Source organism: Martes martes, assembly GCF_963455335.1.
Source record: "Martes martes genome assembly, chromosome: 2".
Lineage (NCBI taxonomy): Eukaryota > Metazoa > Chordata > Mammalia > Carnivora > Mustelidae > Martes > Martes martes.
This window is the reverse complement of record NC_137889.1, coordinates 193,894,344-193,912,393: the sequence shown is the minus strand read 5'-3', so window position 1 is coordinate 193,912,393 and position 18,050 is coordinate 193,894,344. Positions and strand designations below refer to the sequence as shown.

The 18,050-nt window shown below is 39.9% G+C and overlaps 1 protein-coding gene across 3 annotated transcripts in view; it reads right to left on the bottom strand.

Annotated features, from left to right (window-relative positions):
• The window catches only part of YTHDC1 (YTH N6-methyladenosine RNA binding protein C1), a 35,871-nt gene extending 34,892 nt beyond the window's left edge, over positions 1-979 (bottom strand). For all 3 annotated transcript variants that reach the window (XM_080796595.1, XM_080796596.1, XM_080796597.1), the window contains exon 1: positions 569-979. In XM_080796595.1, the coding sequence (XP_080652721.1) occupies positions 569-596 (28 nt within the window). In that variant the 5' untranslated portion in view covers positions 597-979. The remainder of the gene's footprint in view (positions 1-568) is intronic.
• Between the last annotated feature and the right edge of the window lie 17,071 nt (positions 980-18,050).

The window sequence follows — 18,050 nt, the reverse complement described above, 5'->3', positions numbered from 1 at the left end:
TAAGTATTCGAGGAACTAAATGGGCAATTCTTGCCATTCTGCCTATTTAATAGGAAGAGCCATAAATTACTTGTAGATATTTCTCGAGATTACTAATCCACTTGTACAACTTCTTAAATACGGTCACTTACTAGACTGCCATCGTTTTGATCGCGGCTTTAAGGGTTTTCGAAATTTTGCCTAAAATAAAAGAGTCGTTCTGAAAATACGCATTACATCCGCATAATCCTACCAGGAAATGAACCTAAGGGTCTGCCACTCAGAACAGGCCCTCTCAGCCGCGCCCAGGACTGCTAAACGTAAAGTGAAGAGGGGAATAGGATTAAAAAAAAAAATAACAAACACACGGAAACCAACCCTAGGCGAGATGAAGTGCTAGGTCAAATGGAGATCGAGGACACAAGGACAGGCCTGGTTTCTTCCAGTGAGTCCGAGTGTCTCGGGTGGGAAGGATCGGCTCCGCGCGGGACAAGCTAACCTCCCCAACCCCCACCCCGCAACAACGACTACGGCTCCCTCGACCCACTACGGAGCGTCGCCTCCACCCGTCACCTTTCTCCGCACTAACCTTTCTCCTCCCGGCTGTCGGCCGCCATTGCTCCCCTCCTGTTTCCGCTGCTGCTGCTGCTGCTGCCGCCGCCGCCGCCGCCGCCGCCTCGAAGCGACTCGCGCGGGCGCCGCAGCCGCGGCAGCCGTAGCACGGGCACGTCCGTCAGTCCGGCCGCTGGGCTGCGCGCTTCACACCTTGGCCTCGACCGCTCACTCTTCTCGACTCACCCTTTCTCCTCCCGCTTCTTCCCTTTCTCCCTTTTCTCCTTTCCTCCTTTCACTGCAACCTTTCTGGTGCCCTAGGCCCGGCCTTCTCGTTGGGGTTTGGGGACGGGAGGGGGTAAGGGGGAGGGAAGGGAAACAGATGGCGACGGCGGGCGGCGCTAAAATGGAGCCTGCTTCCTGCGCGAAACAATCCCGCTCCCGAAATGCCCTGCGCTGTTTACGCTTCGTTCCTCCGTGGGAGCGTCACAGTGCGGAGAGGGGCGGGGAAGCGGGCGGGGGAAGCGGGGCGGTCAAGGGAAACGTGATGACGTCATCACGTCGCTCGGTCTCCCACAGCCCGGATGTCCCCGGGCTTGAGTCTTATTTTCAGTGATTGGGTGGCGGGCGCTTAGCTTATTGGGCTGCCCGCCGAGGTGCGTAGAGTCGGGTGGCTCCGTTTTCTCCGTTTACTGACGGACCTTAGCGCACAAATGCTTCCGGTTGCTCCGCGGAGCTCTTAATCCAATTCTGCAAACCGGAGATTTAGCCTGGGTCCGTCCCTTTGCAGCCGCCGCTTTGTACTCCGGTCGCCAGACACACTTTCCTCATTCCTGCCCTAGGCTTAGCCGGAGGCAGCGCGGGAAGCAACCCGCTCTCCTACTAGCTTTGTTAACTGGGGGAATTAGTTCTGTTGAATTGTAGTATAGCTTTGTAATTCATATAATGGTAAATTTGATTTAAAAATTCAAGGAGGGGCTGGGGTACACGGTTGATTTAAACAGGCTATTGAGAAATTGAAACTACAGAAATGACCAAAAATTATTTAACTACATAATATGGTAAAATCTGCAAGGAAACTTTCAGAAAGTTCATTATCCAAGGGAATGAAAATGTCATTTTGCTTCACTGTTCCATGACTGAGTTTAATATTTTTATTTTTTTTAAGATTTTATTTATTTGAGAGAGAGAATGAGACAGATCACAGAGGGAAAAAGAGAAGCGACTTGCTGCTGAGCGGAGAGCCTGATTGGAGGCCTGATGCGAAGCTCCGTCGCAGGAGCTGAGAGGGCAGATTTAACCAACTGAGCCACCCAGGTACCCCTCCTAACTGAGTTTAAAAGGGAAGGAGATTTTGAAGGGGAGAAAAGTAACACTTGTAAATGGAAGACAGTCTAGAGTGTGCTGGCCATTGTAACAAGTTGAGACCAAGCTAAAATCAGTGGAAAGATTTTAAGGAGGGCTTGCAGGAAAAAGGGGAAAGAAAAACAGGTAGTATAAAACCAAGCTATGTATCAGATGCTTAAGAATGAAGAGTAAACAAAACAGTATTTTTTTCCTTTAAGGACTTTTCCAGTATAATATAAGAAACCAGTTGGGGTGCCTGGGTGGCTCAGTGGTTAAGCGTGTGCCTTGGGCTCAGGTCATGATCCCAGGGTCCTGGGATGCAACCCCGCATAGGGCTCTCTGCTCAGCGGGGAGCCTGCTTCCCTTCCCCTCTCTCTGCCTGCCTCTCTACCAACTTGTGATCTCTGTCTGTCAAATAAATAAATAAAATCTAATATATATATATATGTATGTGTGTGTGTATATATGAAACAAGTTAACAGAAAATTCGTGTGTAATAGTAATAGCTGAAAATTGTGTGTTTTTACTGTGTGCCAGGTGCTGTTCTGAGTATTTGAGCTATACAGTCTGATTTCATCTTCCAAAAACCCAATTAGATTATATTACTAGCTTTATTTTACATAAAGGGAAAGCGAAATAATATGAAATTAAAGTGCCCAAGGTCACGAGTACTAGTAACATGGCTCAACGCCAGGCAGTTTACCTCCAGCCTCCACCCAACTGATAACAGTGCCTCCAGTAAACTTAAAATGTAGTTGGAACTTTCAGGGGCACATCACTCAGACATGGGGTGGGGGCTTCAGAATAGAGTCAAGAAAAGCTTTCTGGAGAAGGGCAAATTAAGTCTACTTGAGAACTAAAAGACTATTATCAGTCTAGGTGAAAGATGTTGCGTAGAAGGACTTTTTCAGGAAAATATAAAAGGTCCTAGGTGGCAAAGCTGCCCCTGGTTCAATTCAGGTTGATAGTCAATGGTTAGGTAAGAAAATACTGAATCAAGAAAAGCATTATATAATGTTCTACTCATTTATTAATTCAGTCAGCTAATATTTATTAAATTCCTATTCAGTCCAAATATTATTACAGGCTCTGGGGTTAAAAAATTCATTTAGTATAGGATCTAGTTTCTACATTAAGTTGGGGAAATAAGGCATAAGTAAACACATTAAAAATCATGATGAATTCTATGAAAGAAGCAAGTAAGAGGTTATTATGGTGAGGCGGGGTTGGAGAGGGGAGCTTTTTAAGTGCAAAAATGAGTAAAGGCCTTGTTGAGGAGGTGAAGTTGATAATAAAATGTAAAGGTAAGAGTCTTCCAGACAGAGAATAGCACATTCAAAGGCTCTGAGGGAGATAGAGGCCATGGTATGGTCAAGAATGTAAGGGGCAGCTGGGTGGCTCAGTGGGTTAAGCCTCTGCCTTTGGCTCAAGTCATGATCCCAGGGTCCTGGGATCGAGCCCCACATCGAGCACCCTGCTCAGTGGGGAGCCTGCTTCTCCCTCTTCCTCTGCCTGCTGCTCTGCCTACTTGTGGTCTCTCTCTATCTCTCTAATAAGTAAATAAAATCTTTAGAAAAAAAAATGTTGAAATATTAAAAAAAAAAAGAAAAGAAAAGAAAAAGAATGTGAGGTGAGTGCCAGTGAGCTGGAGCCCAGATAACGACAAGGCAAATGACTGAGGTAGTATTTGACGGACAGGCCCTATCTTAGGAGTAAGGGCCTAATCAAGACCTAGCCTAAAACAAAAGCAGTACGAGATTTAAAAAGAGGCAGAATTTTGAGGTTGAGCCCACTGGAGGACAGGAATGGAGGGCTCCCTAAAGATTCATGCCTGTAAAATTTAAAACCAAGCATACACAAATTCAAAGTGATCAGCACTCCTCAGAGGAAGACAATAAAATCTGGAGTCTCTGAAACATATTTTTCACACTATTCAACATTAAATCAGGTCAAGACTAGGTTATATAACACAGGTTGCAAATTGGTGCCTACTGATCTTGAACCAACACGGTGTCTGTGTGCTTTTGCTGAACTGAAATGCTTTTAATCAAATATTTTTCAATGAGACATGGCCTCTATCACCCCTCTCAGTTGCCTTAACCCTGGCCAATATTACTGATTGAAGTGTCTATATGTATCAAGTGCATGGATTCTGGAGGATGTGGCGGGGGGGGGGGGGGGTGGGGGCGGGGGGGAGGTAGTTGGAATCTTTTTCCCTGGAAGGGTTATATAGAGTGAGGAGTAAAGAAGACTCTGCCCCAAATCTTAAAGAATATTGATACAGGGAAGGCAAAGATACAATATGAACCTAGGACATCTTGTCATACCAGAAAGCAGTGATGAAAGACTGCTAGGAAGAGTTGCTAACTAAAGTGGCTCCCACTGGCCAACTATGAGACATTCTGAGCATCTGTAAAGATAAATCTGCATTGGATTATGTTTCAATCCATAAATTCCATAATAGTTAAAAAAAATTGATCTTCTTTGGATGATCCTAGGGAAGAAGTTATTTTGAAAACTGGTAAACAAAAATCATCATTGATCTTGTGTTTCCAGTTAGAACGATATCTCAGGGTTACCAAGCAAATAGTCAAAGAAGGAAAGTTTCTTTATGGAAGTATTTCAGCTAATACATGGCCAGGGTGAATCAGTGATAAAACTAGGACATTGCTATTTTACAGCTATTAATGAAGTACAGATCAAGGCAATGATTATTAAAGAGTGCTAATTTATATATCAGAAAAACAATCAGATTTTATGTGCATCTTAATGGAAATACATAACATTATCTGTGAAATAATCTTGCCAAAACACTAAACCCAGGAAAACATTTGTTAGTGGTTTTCAACCAGGGGTAATTCTGCCCCCAGAGGACATCAGGCAATTTTTGGAGAAATTTATCATTGGCCCAACAGAGGAAGTACTAGTAGCTCATAGTAGGTAGAGGCCAGGGATGCTGTTAAACATCCTGTAAGGCACATAAGTCTGTAAAACTAAACCCCGCCCACACACACACCCCTACCCACTAAAACAGAACTGTCCTACCCAAATGTCAGTAGTGCTCATGCTGAAAAATCATGCTTTAGGGAATAGGCAAAGCACAGGTGAATATTTTAAGCAATCTATACAAATACCATTAGCAAAATCCAGGCAATAGGAAACTTCACAGAAGTAATCTAAACATTAAAGTAAACGTATGAGAGGGGCACCTGGGTGGCTCAGGCCTGAGCCTTCAGCTCAGGTCATGATCCCAGGGTCCTGGGATCAAACCCCGCATCAGGCTCCTTGCTCAGCAGAAGGCTGCTTCTCCCTCTCCCACTTCCCCTGCTAGTGTTCCCTCTCTCGCTGTTAGCTGTGTCTCTCTGTCAAATAAATAAAATCTTTAAAAAAAATTTTTTAAAGTAAACATATGAGAAATGTAAAAAATATAAGTCAATTCTAGTACGTGGATGTTATAGGTTGAATTGTGTCCTCCTAAAAATATGTTGATGACCAACCTGAAGTACCTCAGAATGTACTCTTATTTGGATAAAGGGTTGTTTCATATGTAATTCATTAAGATGAGGTAATAGTGAAGTAGGGTGTGCCCTTAACCCAATATGATTTGTGTTCTCGCAAGAGGAAAAGAGACATAGTGATAGAGACACACAAGGAAACTTATGACAACAGAGACAGGGATTGGGTGATATAGCCAAGGAACTCCAGGGATAACAGGCAAAAGCCAGAAGCTAAGAGAGCCAAAGAAAGACTCTCCGCTGTAGGTTTCAGAAGAAGCATGACCCTGTCCACCCCTTGATTTCAAACTTCTAGCATCCCGACCTATGAGAATAAATTTCTGTTGCTTTAAGTCAACTGCTGTACTTTGTTACAGCAGCTCTACGAAACTAGTACCTTGGACCTTATTTAGACACTGATTTGAATACATGAGTACAGACACAAACACATATACCTATCAACAGACTTCAAAAACTGAGTATCTGATGATTTTTAAAACTTGCTATTGGTTATTTTTAGTTGTAAGTTATGTTTAAAAAAGAATTCTTATAGTTTCATGACACACACTAAAATATTTGCAGATGAAATGAAACGGTCTATAGGATTTTCTTCAAAATAAATGAGGTTAGGCAGGAGTTATAGGTGAGGGTTAGCTATGAAACACACCTGCTTATGAGTTGAAAATGGATGATGCCTACATGGACAGACATACTCTTCTCTCTACTTTCTTAAAAATATATTTGAGATTTTCTTTAATAATTTTAAAGAAAAAGCAAGAGAAATAGCCAAAAAAAAAAAAAAAGAGGTGATCTCAAAATGCCATTTTCCCCAACCCATGATTATCCTATCAGAGCTAAGCAGTAACTGAATGAGGCACTCATGCCTCCTAAGGATGAGATCTTTTTATAAAATAACACAAGAGGTTAGAGAGGGAATGTCCTCAACCCATCTGAAGTAATTTTATAAGGATTTAAAAATGCCTTGATGGTAATCATTAAACATATTTAAATATGTATTCTGCACCACCTTCTGGAATCGGACTGAATTCATGTCTGGTTCCTAGGAAGACTAGGTCCTTTCTGGTAACAAATTGCTTGAAACTTTTCCAGAATTGCCAAAGAATGAGGAAGGAGCACATTAACTATTACACAGTAAATATTGCTGAACTGTTGAGTGTAATGTAGCAGAGTACTTGGTGTTAAACTGAGTTCTTGCTTGCACAACTTAGCATATTGTGTAGTCTTACAATATCATTTGGCACATTTACTTAGAACTTCTCTTTCACATGTATTATCTCACTTAAACTGCACTCCCAGCTTGTGAGTTAAATATTTAATATAACAACAAGTAACTTTTTAAATTGAAAAAAGTCAATAAAAGTGTGAATTCTGTTTAAATATTACCAAGTATTCTTACATTTGGAAATGTATTAATCTGGTTTGAAACCAGGTACTTAACCTTTTCTTCTGCATCAAGATATCAACTTTCCTTTAGTTTTTTTGTGTACCACAGAAGGCAGCCTTGCCTCCTTTAACAAAAATTATATTGGTTTAATTCTCAAAGTAGGAAACAGATTTTCAAAATATAAGTATTTAAAAAAACAGAGTTTTGCACAGCTTTTAAGAAATAATTATCTACTCCTAGGATATTAAAGAATTCTGGGCTTACTTCTCAATAATATCAGTAACTGCCATTTACTGAGTACTGATTCTGTGCAAATACTCTGGATGCTGGCTATATTTTAACTCACTTTAGCTCAATCTGAATGCTTTGAATGCTGGCTATATCTTAGCTAATTTAATCCATCTAACAACCCCCGAATGCTGGCTATATTTTACCTCACTTTTTTAAATATATATATTTTTTTATATGACAGAGATCACAAGTAGGCAGAGAGTCAGGCAGAGAGAGAGGAAGGGAAGCAGGCTCCCTGCTGAGCAGAGAGCCTGATGCGGGGCTGGATCCCAGGACCCTGGGACCATGACCTGAGCCGAAGGCAGAGGCTTTAACCCACTTAATTTTACCTCACTTAATCCATCTAACAACCCCATGAGGCATTATTGTTATCTTTATTTTACTGAGTAGGTAAGTTTCTTTTAAGTAAATGCTTAGTCTTTTAGGGTTTTTTGCTTTTTCCCCCCTCTTTTCCTTCTCTTGATAACATCTTGGTATACGAATGTACTATAAATGCCTGGTTGCCTTGACCTATTCATTTTTCACACTTTCCACCCTGCTCTAAACCTTAGAAAGCTGATGCATATACACTACGCAATTGGTTCCCTTCCATGGCTTTGGTTGAGTTCAAACAATGGGAAGCACAAGCAGATCTGAAAGTAGGAGGAAAGTGAGGGTTAACTGTTGATTTTCACAATTCCCTCCCTGTAGTGTTACCAGAGGTTGGCTCTGTCCCTCTATCTATGGCCCAGTTCCTAGCAGTCGACACTATACAGCTACCCTATCTGGATTCTGGCAATCCCACCCTTAATTTGCTCATTCTAGCCTAGTGTAGTGCTATGGATAGAACTGTGTTCCCCCAAATTCCTATGTTGAAGCCCAAATGCTCCCATGAGTGTGTTTGGAGATGTGTGTAGAAACCAAGGACAGCCCCTGAATACCAGTGTCCTTACTCCAGTTTCCTTCTCCGTCTCTTGCTTCTTTTTGGGGGGCTCTAACGGGAATCCAGGCTGGCAGAGCTGGAAGAAGCTGGCGAGCAGGATTCAGGGAGCTCTGCACAACCAGCAGCAAGTGCTACGAAAGGCACAACCCTCAAAGTAAAAGGGACTTGAAGTACTGAGAGCCTCCCACGGCTGGCTTGGGCTAGCCCAGCAAAGAAGAAAAACCTGGAAATTTACGTTTCCACAGAATTAATTCTGTGAGGCAGGAAAGACCCAGGGTTTGATCCCAGCTCAGTCCTCCAGCTCTGAGGTTGCCCAGGTCTGCGAAAGCTACAGAATGTGCCTGATGGTACTCTATTTTTTCTTTTAATCTCCTTTTGTTCCCTTCTTCCCCCTTTGAAATGGGTACAAATTTAGTTCTCTTTAACAGCTAGAAGACATTCTTCTGACCCTTTCAACATCTTGGCCAAAGAGAGCACCCACAAAACAGTCAGACCTGATCTCTCAGGTATCGGGGCTATTGGATCACTGCTTGGATTCTGTTTCAAGGGGGGACAGTGAATACACTGCCTGCATGGTTTGCTTCCCTCCCCATCCTATTCCCATGCTAGGCTGCTCTGGTTATTACAGTTTCATTGAGTCCAACTACAGCTGCCTGGCCATCTGGGCATTGTCCTCTGGATAGCCATATGATACATTGGGGGCTGAAGCCTGTTTTTCTTCTCTGCTCAACAAGATGTCATCATGCGAAATGGAGAAGAGAATATAGTCACTCTTGTGTCCCTCTCTACCTCTCACTCTCCTACATTCCCTACATGTCTCTTTTTTTTTTGAAAGGAGAGGAAGAGGCAATAAGGAAGGAGACTTTGTATTACTTATCCATTTCTGAATAAACATTTGTTACCCTTAAAGAGGAAACAAAAATAAAACAAAACAATAACAACAACAACAACAACAACAAAACCAGGGAAATGATACTGTCTTTAATATATGGTGCTAGGAAAACTGGGTATCCACATGCCAAAGAATGAAACTGGGCACCTATCTTACATCATACACAAAAATCAACTCAAAATGGATTAAAGAGGCAAATGTAAGGCCCAAACCATAAAACTCCTAGAAGAAAACGTAGGGGTAAGCTCCTTGACATTCGTCTTGGCAATGACTTTTTGGATTTGGCAACAACAACAGCAACAAAAACAAGTGGAACTACATCAAACTAAAAAACCTGTACAGTAAAGAAAACTTTCAATGAAATGAAAAGGTAACCTATGGAATGGAGAAATCATATATCTGATAAGGAGTTAACATTCAAAATATATTTTTTAAAAAACCCATACAACTCAAGAGCAGAAAAGGAAGAAAGAAAGAAAGAAGAAAGAAGAAACGATAAGAAAAGAAAAGAAGAGAAGGAGGGAGGAAGGGAGGGAAAGAAGGGAAGAAAACCCAACCCTTGGGAGCCTGGGTGGCTCAATTGGTTAAGCTCAGGTCATGATCTCAGGATCCTGGAATTGAGTCCCACATCTGGCTTCTTGCTTAGCAGGGAGCCTGCTTCTCCCTCTGCCTGATGCTCTCCCTGTTTTTGCTCTCGCTCTGTCTCCCTCTCCCTCTCTGACAAATAAAGAAAATCTTTTAAAAAATTAAAATAAAAATAAAGAAAGCTCAATCCAATTAAAAACAGGCAGAGGAGCTGAACAGACATTTTTCCAAAAGAAGATGTACAAATAGCCAATAGGTACATGACAATGTGTCAAAAAGAAAGAAATAAGTGTTGGGTAGATTTGGAGAAAAGGGAACTCCTGTGCACTGTTGGCGGGAATGCAAACTGGTGCAGCCACCATGGAGAACAGTGTGAAAAATTAAAATTAAATTAATGTTACCATATGATCCAGCAATTCCACTTCTAGGTATTTATCTTAAGAAAATGGAAACAGGGGCGCCTGGGTGGCTCAGTGGGTTAAAGCCTCTGCCTTCAGCTCGGGTTGTGATCTCGGGGTCCTGGGATCGAGCCCCATATCGGGCTCTCTGCTCAGTGGGGAGCCTGCTTCCTCCTCTCTCTCTGCCTGCCTCTCTGCCTACTTGTGATTGTCTGTCTGTCAAATAAATAAATAAAATCTTTAAAAAAAAAAAAAAAGAAAATGGAAACATTATTTTGAAAAAATATCTGCACTGCCATGTTCATTACATCATTATTTATAATAGCCAAGGTGGAAAAACAAGTGTCCATGGATTAATGAATGAATAAAAAAATATGATGTGTGTATGTGTTTGTGTATGTGTGCGCATGTGCATGTGTGCATGTGTACAGAGTGGACAATTATTCAGCTTAAAGAAGAAAATCCTGCTGTTTACAACATAGTTGGACCTTTGGGATATTATGCTAATTAAAATAAAATAAGTCAGACAGAGAAAGACAAATACATTATGATAACATTTATATGTTGAATCTAAAAAAAATGTGGAACTACACGCACCTGGGTGTCTCAGTCAGTTAAGTGTCTGTCTGACTCTTGATCTCAGTTCAGGTCTTGATCTCTGGGTCATGAGTTCAAGCCCTGCGAAAAGTGGGAAGGTGGGCAAAATAAGGATAAGTGCTTAAAAGGTACAAACTTCCAGTAAGAAGATAAGTCCTGGGGATGTAATATACATCATGGTGACTATATTTAATAATATTGTATTGCATTTTTAAAAGTTGCTGAGAGAGTAAAGCTTAAAAGCTCTCATCACAAGGACAAAATTTGTAACTATGTGTGGTAATGGATGTTAACTAAACTTATTATGGTAATCATTTCACAATATATACATATATCAAATCATCATGTTGTATACCTACAACTAATATAATGTTATATGTCAATTATATATCAATTAAAAGAAAACAGTAAAGTAGGCAGAAACAGAGAGAAACAGATAAGTCAGAAGCCGTGAATAAAAAAAAAAAAATCCACAGGGTCAAGACAGAAGACCAAAATGCTGCTTGTGGCATAAAAAGTAGTCAAAGTAAAAAAACAAATCAACCCTAACTTCCCATAATGATGGGCCGATTCTAGGAGAAGGAAAGAAGTAATTCCCACTTCTAAGAGGTATATGTTAGGGATGTGTTTAAGTCGATAAAACCTGTGAAACAATCAGAGCTGTTTTTTGTATCCTACATTATGTTCCAGTTGTTGATTTTTATTTATTTATTTTGTGTGTGTGTCACTTGCCTAAAAGGCTGTGTGTATTCGGTATCTCTGTGCTCTGTATAAGGAATCCAGCATGCTTCCTAACTGTGACATGTTCTTTCTACTTTTCTCTTATTTAATTTTAATCAATTTTCTTTAAGTATGTATATCTTACATAAAAGAAAACTACTTAGTATTACTTTTTTTTTTTTTTTTGAGATATCACCCAGTTTGCCTCAAGTGACCGCAGCCTGCTCTGTGGTCCAGTGAAGCTTGCTGCTCTCCTGTGGCTACTTGTATACGTGGCTATCCAAACCCATAGTCACTTTTTGGTCACCAGTAATTTAGCCTTAAGACCACCACCTTATTTTTTGAACCAAAATTGGGACATGTAATTTGAGTGCCAAAATGGTACAGTTCTCTATAAAGTGTTCATGAAAATAAATGGTAAACAATTTTTTAAATCTTTTGGAAAATTAGAAATGTACGATCCTTATGCTATCTACAGCTTTATCCTCCTGTAATACCAAATAGGGAACTGTTCAACCATTATTTGTTGAGTGCAAACATGAAAACAAAATAAAAAATGCTTTCTTTTTTCAGTAAATGAGATTCTAACTTGAAAATCTAAATTGAGTACAGGCCCATCATACCGAAGCTATGGGTAAGTGCACAGGTAAGTTTTACACATGTACAAGAGTGTTGGGAGAGTTAGGGAAACTAGAGATGAAGGCAACTGATACATGAACGATAATGTCCTAAGATGACAATTCAAAATCTACTGAGTAATAATTAGGTGCCAAGCACTATAAAAAGTGCTTTATGTGCACTCTCATTTAGACTTTATTTTACTGATTGCTAGACAGAAGCTCATGGCTAGCATATTACAGAACTAGAGTCTGAATCTGCTTTTTCTGATTCTAGGATCTGTGCCCTTAACCTTTATCCTTTACTGCCACTGATGATAAGATTAGAAAAATGTTGTAAGTCAATCATTTGGAGAATGAATTCTACCATAAAGAATACATTTGGATGTGGGTGTCTTTGAAGATTCATAAACAATTAAATTCAAATCATGCTAACCAGGGTCCATACTCAGTTTTTTTTTATAACCCGATTAGAATATCAAAAATCATAGAAGAAACCATTGTGTTAGAATCCATGGTGTTATAGCCACTTCAGAGGAAATGTATCTTCTAGTACAGTAGAAGTTATAAATAGTAAAGGGTATTTTGACTCCTTTAACCAATGGTGAGCTGGTATATATTTAACAAACAACCCTCCCAAACCTTCTTTGTAGTGTTTGCCAATTTCTCTGATGTAAATAATCACACCATGACTTTTTTCAAGCTACAAATGTGACATCATATTACTGAATACAGAGTTGAGAAGTATGCAGTAACATATATTTCCACTCTGCAGATGTAATAGATGCAAATGTAGATAAACTCAAGAACATAGAAACTGAATTTTAGCTGAAAAAATTAGGAAGTGATCAGTTTTGAAATTTGTTACTTTTGTTTTTAATATACTTAACTATCACTGTATATAAATCTAATTCTTAATAATCTCTATGTTTAACAACCGGCTTCCAGAATTTCTGAAAATCAAACAATTGGCCCTTGTAGGTCATGATGACTGCTCCAACGTTCTACTGCCCTTAACTGCCCCTCAGATACAGAGCTATTGTTAGTCATTTTTGTATAATGTTATAGTTATCTTCTGGCCACAGCTAAGGAGAATGAAGTAGGAATAAGAATAAGTTCCAAGTCACTTCCCCCAGAACTGGAAATTCAGGAATCAGACTGGGAATCATTTTCTCTATGTGGCTGAGGCTATAAGTAACACATGAATATTTAAAGCTGATAATTTTTTTTTTTTTTTGCCATAATGTAGACTGAGCAGCAGATCAGATGAAAGCATGATGGTCCAAAACTTTTGGGATGGAGCAAAAGGAGTCAGAACAGCAAAGTATATCCAATACAGGCCTACCACAAGAAGCAAGAAAAATCTCATATATGCAACCTAACCCTACACCTAAAGGAGCTAAAGAAAAGAACAGCAAATGAAGCCTAAAGCCAGCAGAAGATAGGAAATAATAGAGATTAGAACAGAAATAAATGATATAAATACAACAACAACAACCAAAGAAAACTCAGTAGAACAGATCAATGAAACCAGGAGCTGGTTCTTTGAAGAAATTAATAAAATTGGTAAGCCCCTAGCTAGAATTATCCAGAGGAAAAGAGAATGGATCCAAATAAATAAAAGCATGAATAAGAGGAGAGATCACAACCAACATCACAGAAATATAAACAATTATAAGAGAATATTATGAAAAATTATATACCAACAAATTGGGCAATCTGGAAGAAATTGATAAATTCCTAGAAACATATAAACTACCAAAATTGAAACAGGAAGAAATAGAAAACTTGACAGACCAATCACCTGCAAAGAAATTTAATCAGTAATAAAAGATCTCCCAATAAATAAAAGTCCAGGGCTATATGGCTTCACAGGGGAATTCTACCAAGCATTTAAAAAGAGTTAATACTGGGGTGTCTGGATAGCTCAGTCAGTTGAGCCTCTGACTCTTGATTTTGGCTCAGGTCATGATCTCAGGGATGTGAGATCGAGCCCCTCATTGGGCACCATGCTCATTGGGGAGTCTGTGTGAGATTCTCCCCTTCTCCCTCTTCTTCTACCCCTGCTCACAAGTGCGCTCTCTCTCTCTCTCAAATATACAAATAAATAAAATCTTAAAAAATAAAAAGAGTTAATACTCATTCTCAAACTGTTCCCAAAAATAGAAATGGAAGGAAAACTTCCAAACTTCTAGCATTACCTTGATTCCAAAACCAAAGAACCTTACTAAAAAAGAGAATTACAGGCCAATATTGCTGGTGAGCATGGATGCAAAAGTTCTCAACAAGATACCAGCAAATCACACCCAACAGTACACTAAAAGAATCATTCATCATGATCAAGTGAGATTTATGCCTGGGCTTCAGAGTTTGCTTCAATACTTGCAAATCAGTCAGCTGATATGTCAAACTAACAAAAGAAGGGGTAAGAACCATATGATCCTCTCAATAGATGCAGAAAAAGCATTTGACAAAATACAGCATCCATCCTTGATAAAAATCCACAGCAAAGTTAGGATAGAGGCAAAATACCTCAACATCATAAAGGCCATATACAAAAGACTCATAGCCAACATCATCCTCAGTGAGGAAAAAACTGAGAACTTTTCCCCTATGGTTAGGAACATGACAGCGATGTGTCCACTCTCACCACTGTTATTTAACGTAGCACATCCTTGCCTCAGCAACAAGACAACAAAAGGATCAAATTGACAAGGAAGGAGTCAAACTTCCACTTTTTGCAGACAACTTGATGCTCTATGTAGAAAACCCAAAAGACTCCACCAAAAAATTTCTAGAACTGATACATGAATTCAACAGTCACAGGATAAAAAAATCAATGTACAGAAATCTGTTGCTTTTTTTAAAAGATTTTATTTTTATTTATTTGAGTGAGAGTGAGAGAGATCATGAAGGGAGAGGGAGAGGCAGACCCTCTGCTGAGCAGGGAGCCCAATGTGGGGCTCAATCCCAGGACCCCGAGATTATGACTTGAGCCAAAGACAGATGCTTCACCGACTGAGCCACCCAGGTACCCTGTTGCATTTCTCTAATGAAGCAGCAGAAAGAGAAATCAAGGAACAGATCCCATTTACAATTGTATGAAAAATAGTAAGATTCCTAGGAATAAACCTAAAAAAGAGGTAAAAATCTGTTCTTTGAAAACTGCAGAACACTGGTGACAGAAGATTAAGAAGACACAAAGAAATGGTGAGAAAGGAAACCATCAAAATCCTGGAGGAGAACTTAGGCAGTAACCTCTTTAACATCAGCCATAGCAACTTCTCTCTAGATATGTTTCATGAGGCAAGGGAAGCAAAAGCAAAAGTGAACTATTGGGATATCATGAAGATAAAAATTTTCTACACGATGAAGGAAACAATCAAAAAAACTAAAAGGCAACTTTTGGAATAGGAGAAAATATTTGCAAATGAGGTATCTGAGAAAGAGTTGGTATCCAAAATCTACAAAGAACTTCTAGAGCTTAACACTCAAAAAAACAAGTAATTTAGGTAAAAAAAAAAAAAAATGGGCAGAAGACATGAAGATATTTTCCAAAAAAGATATCTGGAAAAGGAAAAACTATGGTGACAGTAAAAAGATCCATGGTTGCCAGGGGTTAGAGATGGGAGAAGAATGAATAGATGAAACACATCATTGCAAATGGCAAGATTTCATTCTTTTTTATGGCTGAGTAATATTCCATAATATATGCATCTACAACCTCTTCTTTATTCATTCATTGACCAATGAACATTTGGGTACTTTACATAATTTAGCTATTGTTGATAATGCTGCTATAAACATTGGGGTGCATGAATCCCTTTGAATCAGTATTTTTGTGTCCTTTGGGTAAATACCTAGTAGTACAATTGCTGGATCATAGGGTAGTTGTATTTTTAACTTTTTGAGGAACCACCATACTTTCTTTCAGAGTGGTTGCCCGAGTCTGCATGCCCACCAACAGTGTAAGAGGGTTCCCCTTTCTCCACATCCTTGCCAACATCTGTTGTTTCCTGTGTTGTTGATTTTAGCCATTCTGACAGGTATAAGGTGTTAGCTCACTGTAGTTTTGATTTACCTTTCCCTGATGATGAGTGATATTGAGCATCTTTTCATGGGTCTGGTAGCCATCTGGATGTCCATGACTGCCAGGGGTTAGAGGTAGGAGAAGGATGACGAGGTGAAGCACAGGATTTGTAAGGCAGTGAAACTACTACATACAATACTATAATGATAAATACATTTGTCCAATCCCATAGAATGTACAATACCAAAAGTGAACTCTAATCTAAACCGTGGACCCTGTGTGATAATGTCAGCATAGGTTCATCAGCTGTAACAAATGTACCACTCTGGTGGGGGATGTTAATGAGGAAGGTTCTGCATGTGTGGGGACAGGGGGTTCATGGGAAATCTCTGTACCTTTTTATCAATTCTACTGTGAGTCTAAAACTGCTCTTCAAAAACCATCATTAGGAGACTTTTTACTTGGGTAAGTTTGGATTTAAATTGTACCAGTCTTTCTGAAGCAATGTTCAGGCCAAATTTCCAGGAACATCTAAAAAAATGCTGTGAGCTAACTGGAATACAGATGTGCAGCCACTACTTCTGTTCATGTGTGGCTGTGCGTGAATATGAAGGACCTCAATGCAAGCTGTGCTCCTATAAATTAATGCTTCCATCCAAACTGATTTGACCAGTAAAACCAGTTCACATGCCAGTGTAAGCATAGAACGGTGTAATAAAAAGAGGGAAAGAATGAAAGGCATTAAAAAGTGAAATAGTTAACAGGCACCTGGGTGGTGCAGTTGGTTAAGCATCTGCCTTTGGTTCAGGTCATGATCCCAGGATCCTGGGATCCAGCTGGCATCAGGCTCCCTGCTCCGTGGAAGTCCTCTTCTCCCTCTATCTGCCCGCACCACCCACTTGTGCTCTCTCTCTCACTCTATCTCTGCCTCTTTCTCTCAAATAAATAAATAAAATCTTTTAAAAAATGAAAAGTAAAATAGTTAATTTGACCGTTAATCATTTCATTTGTTTTTCAAGGGCTATGCAACTTTTGGAGAAAGAATAACAAAGCAGAAAGTGGACCAGAATTAATAATTGCAGAATTTCTGTAGGGTAACTAGTCTATTCTTCTTCTCTGTCTTAAGCCTTAGTGTTATCTAATATTTAAGCAGCCAGACCTACCACCTACCTACCCCTTCTTCTCCCCTTCCTGCCTCCTTGTTTTTTTTTTTCCCCACCACAAGTATTTATTGAACATCTATTTTGTGGTAGGCACTGCTCAAGATACTGGTTTTTTTGTGCCAAAATAAAAAGTTTGAACTTCATCCTCTTGATCTGATCTTGATTTCTAAAGTCGAATCTTATATTGTTCATAAAGTCTAAAGAAAAATTTATTGAAAATTCAGATTCCTAGTCTTAATCCTAGAGATCAGATTCAGGGGCTTGATATAGGCCTGGTAATCTGCCCTTTTAACTGGCATCTCAAATGATTCAAAAGAATAGCATGACTGGATTTACATTTTAAAATAAGTCTGTCACTTTCTATACATCTAGTGATTTGGTTTGTGGGCAGCCCAACCTTGCAAATTTTTATTTCTCTTTAGGAGAAATCAGCCTGGAATCACGCTTTCTCTTCTAATCTAGACTCTGCCATTTAGGATCTATTGGCCAAATTAACCTCTTCCTACTGGGTGTCTTAATGTCTGAGGGTATGTGTGGATCAAAATTCCTAGCTCAGGGGCACCTGGGTGGCTCAGTAGGTTAAAGCCTCTGCCTTCGGCTCAGGTCATGATCCCAGGGTCCTGGGATGGAGCCCCACATCGGGCTCTCTGCCCAACAGGGAGCCTGCTTCCTTTCCTCTCTCTCTGTCTGCCTCTCTGCCTACTTGTGATCTCTGTCTGTCAAATAAATAAATAAAATCTTAAAAAAAAAAATCCCTAGCTCAGAGAGTAACTGGGCAAGTTTAGCAATTAAAAGCACACGTGGTGTCTGGCACACTGCAGTTCTCAAAAGAAGGACGTTATTGTTAGTATTATTGGTGGTGGTGGGTTTTTTTTAATTTGTTTGTTTTTTAATATTTTATTTATGTGACAGAGAGAGAGAGAGAGCACACAAGCAGGGGGAGCAGCAGAGGGAGACAGAGAAACCGGCTGTCCGCTGAGCAGGAAGCTCGATGCCGATGCCAGGCTCAACCCCAGGACCCTGGGATCATAACCTGGGCTGAATGCACCATTGGGAGT